This window comes from Giraffa tippelskirchi, chromosome 2 (genome assembly GCF_054371585.1).
Source record: "Giraffa tippelskirchi isolate mGirTip1 chromosome 2, T2T-mGirTip1v1.2.pri, whole genome shotgun sequence".
NCBI classification, from domain to species: Eukaryota; Metazoa; Chordata; class Mammalia; order Artiodactyla; family Giraffidae; genus Giraffa; species Giraffa tippelskirchi.
The window spans coordinates 48,897,194-48,902,105 of record NC_137276.1 but is presented as its reverse complement, the minus strand read 5'-3'; the positions used below and the strand labels follow the sequence as shown (position 1 = coordinate 48,902,105).

Sequence of the window (4,912 nt, the reverse complement as noted above, 5' to 3'; positions counted from 1 at the left end):
TATTTAACATGCATTTCTTTGAGGCTGAGTGATGCTTCATGAGTTCAGTTGGACATTTTTACCTGATTTTTACGAACTGAATGTTCTACCCTCTGCCTATTGTTATATTTTTGTGTTTATGTTGACTGAGTCTTAATACATCTATTTAATATTGCTTGTGTATCATGTTGGGTATGAATGAAACAGGGTAGCAGCTTTCCTCAGGACACCTCTTGTTTCTCTCTCTAGCCCTGAAATCACATGAAGCTGTGGTTGGAGATTCACCTCATAGTCCCAGAAACCCCTTTCAGCCTGAGGACCATGAGTAACCAGACTCTGGTAACAGAATTTGTCCTGCAGGGTTTCTCAGAACACCCAGAATACAGTGTGCTCCTATTCAGCTGTTTCCTCTCCCTCTACTCTGTGGCACTTGCAGGAAGTATTCTTATCATTTTGGCTATCGCCTTCAACCCCGGGCTCCATACCCCCATGTACTTCTTCCTCTTCAACTTGGCAACTATGGACATTATCTGTACATCTTCCATCATGCCCAAGGCACTGGAGGGTCTAGCATTAGAGGAGAACTCCATCTCCTATGGGGGCTGCATGGCCCAACTTTACTTCCTCACCTGGGCTGCATCTTCTGAGCTGCTCCTCCTCACGGTCATGGCCTATGACCGGTATGCAGCCATCTGCCATCCACTGCACTATGGCACCATGATGAGCAAGGCATTCTGTGGCACTCTGGCCGCAGGTGTGTGGGTACTGTGCGCCTTCAACACGGGCATCCACACTGGGCTGATGCTGCGCTTGAATTTCTGTGGCCCCAAAGTTATCACCCATTTCTTCTGTGAGGTCCCTCCTCTGTTACTTCTCTCCTGTAGCTCCACTTATGTGAACAGCATCATGATTGTCCTGGCTGATGCCTTTTATGGTATATTGAACTTCCTGATGACCATCGTGTCATATGGCTTCATCATCTCCAGCATCCTAAAGATGCGGACTGCGGAGGGGAAGAAGAAAGCCTTTTCCACCTGCTCTTCCCGCCTTATTGTGGTGTGCATGTACTACACTGCTGTCTTCTACGCCTACATAAGCCCTGTCTCCAGCTACAGTGCGGAGAAGAGCAAGTTGGCTGGTGTACTATACACCATGCTGAGCCCTACTCTCAACCCCCTCATCTATACTTTGAGAAACAAGGAGGTCAAAACAGCTCTCAGGAAGCTTTTTCCCTTCTTCAGAAATTAACCTGTGTCTTTTTAAGCTCTTCTTGGAGACTGCAGTTTAAGTGGGAATTGACCTTTCTATGAAGGGTCTGATGAGAAAGTTTCTGGCCTGGAAAGTAAGTAAATTTGTCTCTTCTACCCAAAAGAATGGATGAGCTTCAAATTCTGGGGCCCTGAGGCTGGCTGACATGAAGACTGTGGTTGAATGTGAGCCTCCAGTAGGTGGGGTGTCATGGTCTGACCCCAAAGTAATGTCATTGCTAAGTTGGCAGGGAAACAAAGATCTCCGGGAGAAGAGAAGGCACCTTGTGTTGTAGAATTACAGCTATATGGAAATGTTTTCCTTTTTTCTTTTTCTCTTGTTTGTACCACGTTCAGACTGTAAATCTTGCAATGACACCAAAAATTTAGGTGTGTGGACTTCAAAAGAGTTAGGCAGCATGTGTGGACCTTATGGCACTTGGAGAATTGCCAGACTGAAGAATTTCTTAAAGGTGACCACCCGCTCCTAAGAAACCTACTCCTGCTATCTTACCTCAAGTATTTCCCCCGGAGCCAATTAGACTTTAAAAATAGTTTCTGATTCTAATGAAAACTGTTGCTGTTGTTTTTGTTTCTCTCTTTTCTTCTCAGTAACACTCAAAGTGAAGCATACTATTAGGATCATCACTTTGTTTCAACAACTTTGAAATAAAAACTGTGCATACTTAATGCATACAGTTTGATGAGTATGACACATGAAATCACTACTTTGTTTTGAACGTAGAAATTTCAGCTTTAAAATCTGGGCTAAGCATTTAGAAAAATCCCTGTGATTTCTTTTTTTTTTTTTTTATAAATTTATTTATTTTAGTTGGGGGCTAATTACTTTACAATATTGTAATAGTTTTTGCCTGTGATTTCTTATTCTTCCTTTTCTTTGTTCTTAAATCATGAATATCTGACCTACCTCACTGACCTGGAGTGGGGACAACTGCTATGATTTAGCTTTAAAAGTTACACAGCTTTGCAAGAAGGCAATGCTACCCTCCTATTGTTGCAGAATACTACTGGGTGGACAATTTCTCTGTATCTAATGGGACTGAAAGATTGATTCTCTTTATTATGACCCATTAAAAATGATAAGAGCAAGTCATGACTATTTAGCTGAATCTTTGGGATTGAAGAAAAACAAATATTTTTTGCTATTGTGTATGGGGACTGGAAAAGGTCAGTTTTCATTCCAATCCCAAAGAAAGACAATGCCAAAGAATGCTCAAAGTACCACACAATTGCACTCATCTCACATGCTAGTAAAGTAATGCTTAAAATTCTCCAAGCCAGGCTTCAGCATAGTATATAGTACACCAGCCAACTTGCTCTTCTCCGCACTGTAGCTGGAGACAGGGCTTATGTAGGCCTAGAAGACAGCAGTGTAGTACATGCACACCACAATAAGGCGGGAAGCTGCTGCTGCTGCTGCTGCTAAGTCACTTCAGTCGTGTCCGACTCTGTGCGACCACATAGACGGCAGACCACCAGGCTCCTCCGTCCCTGGGATTCTCCAGGCAAGAACACTGGAGTGGGTTGCCATTTCCTTCTCCAATGCATGAAAGTGAAAAGTGAAAGTGAAGTCACTCAGCCATGTCCGACTCTCAGCGACCCCATGGACTGTAGCCTACCAGGCTCCACCATCCATGGGATTTTCCAGGCAAGAGTACTGGAGTGGGGTGCCATTGCCTTCTCCGAAGGTGGGAAGAGCAGGTAGAAAAGGCTTTCTTCTTCCCCTCCGCAGTCCGCATCTTTAGGATGCTGGAGATGATGAAGCCATATGACACGATGGTCATCAGGAAGTTCAATATACCATGAACCGTGACCTTTCAGATGTTCAAGCTGGTTTTAGAAAAGGCAGAGGAACCAGAGATCAAATTGCCAATAATCGAGGGATCATCGAAAAAGCAAGAGAGTTCCAGAAAAACATCTATTTCTGCTTTATTGACTGTGTGGATCACAATAAACTGTGGAAAATTCTGAAAGAGATGAGAATACCAGAACACCTGACCTGCCTCTTGAGAAACCTGTATGCAGGTCAGGAAGCAACAGTTAGAACTGGACGGGAACAACAGACTGGTTCCAAATAGGAAAAAGAGTACGTCAAGGCTGTATGTTGTCACCCTGCTTATTTAACTTATATGCAGAGTACATCATGAGAAACACTGGGCTGGATGAAGCAGAAGCTGGAATCAAGATTGCCAGGAGAAATATCAATAACCTCAGATATGCAGATGACACCACCCTTATGGCAGAAAGTGAAGAAGAACTAAAGAGCTTCTTGATGAAAGTGAAAGAAGAGAGTGAAAAAGTTGGCTTAAAGCTGAACATTCAGAAAACTAAGATCATGGCATCTGGTCCCATCACTTCATGGCAAATAGATGGGGAAAAAATGGAAGCAGTGGCTGACTTTATTTTTCTGGGCTCCAAAATCATTGCAGATGGTGATTGCAGCCATGAAATTAAAAGACACTTACTCCTTGGAAGGAAAGTTATGACCAACCTAGACAGCATATTGAAAAGCAGAGACATTACTTTGTCAACAAAGGTCCGTCTGGTCAAGGCTATGGTTTTTCCAGTAGTCATGTATGGATGTGAGAGTTGGACTATAAATAAAGCTGAGTGTCAAATAATTGATGCTTTTGAACTGTGGTGTTGGAGAAGACTCTTGAGAGTCCCTTGGACTGCAAGGAGATCCAACCAGTCCATCCTAAAGGAAATCAGTTCTGAATATTCATTGGAAGGACTGATGCTGAAGCTGAAACTCCAATACTTTGGCCACCTGATGTGAAGAGCTGACTCATTTGAAAAGACCCTGATGCTGGGAAAGATTGAGGGCAGGAGGAGCAGGGGACGACAGAGGATGAGATGGTTGGATGGCATCACCGACTCAATGGACATGGGTTTGGGTGGACTGCAGGAGTTGGTGACGGACAGGGAGGCCTGACGTGCTGTGGTTCATGGGGTCGCAAAGAGTCGGACATGACTGAGCGACTGAACTGAACTGAACTGATGGAGACTGAGAGTAGAATTTGATGTTGATTTATAAGGCATGAGTTGTCCATGATTCTTCATCCAGTGTTCTCACTGGCATTCAACAAAAGCACAGTGACATGGGGCATGAAATTCAAGAATTTGATGGACCACAGGCTGACTGAGGCAGGGTACATAGGTTGGTAGAGACTGAGTCTAATCACCTCTAGTGGAGTTCTGACACCCAAATAGCATGTTCAAGCCCTCAGTGGTCTCGGAGACTTTGCAATAAATAGGGCTTTGAAAACTACCACTAATGACTCAGTGTGTTCGCTGATTTTCAACACGCATTGAAGACCATATGTTGTGTTTTTCGTCTTGGTTGCTTATAACTTTTATATTTTCTACATTTTGAAATGGGTTAAAAAACAAATTAAATGCTTAGACACTTATTGAGTGTTTAACAGAGCATTACTCATTTGACAAAACAGAAATATGAGACTTGACTTATATCCTTAGAAAACTGGTAACCTAATTAAGAAGATACTAGTACCCACATTGATGAATATAAAAAGACAAGGCATGCAGAGAGCTGTATTACAGGGTGTAGTGTAGTGGTGCTGCAGATGCACAGAGACATGTGTAGTGTAGAAAGAGCCCTGAACTGGGAGGAAGAAGATTTGGGTTCATATTCAGGCTCTTTC

At 43.2% G+C, this 4,912-nt stretch overlaps 1 protein-coding gene across 1 annotated transcript; it reads left to right on the top strand.

Moving 5' to 3' along the window:
• The first annotated feature begins 240 nt into the window (after positions 1–240).
• Positions 241–1,227, top strand: OR13A1 (olfactory receptor family 13 subfamily A member 1). The gene has a single exon (XM_081563895.1). The coding sequence runs from the start codon at positions 241–243 to the stop codon at positions 1,225–1,227; it is 987 nt and encodes a 328-aa protein (XP_081420021.1).
• Positions 1,228–4,912: the final 3,685 nt, after the last annotated feature.

What these genes read in the sequence shown, in the direction of transcription:
- OR13A1 (XM_081563895.1), top strand. Translation starts at nt 241, where the DNA reads ATGAAGCTGTGGTTGGAGATTCACCTCATAGTCCCAGAAACCCCTTTC.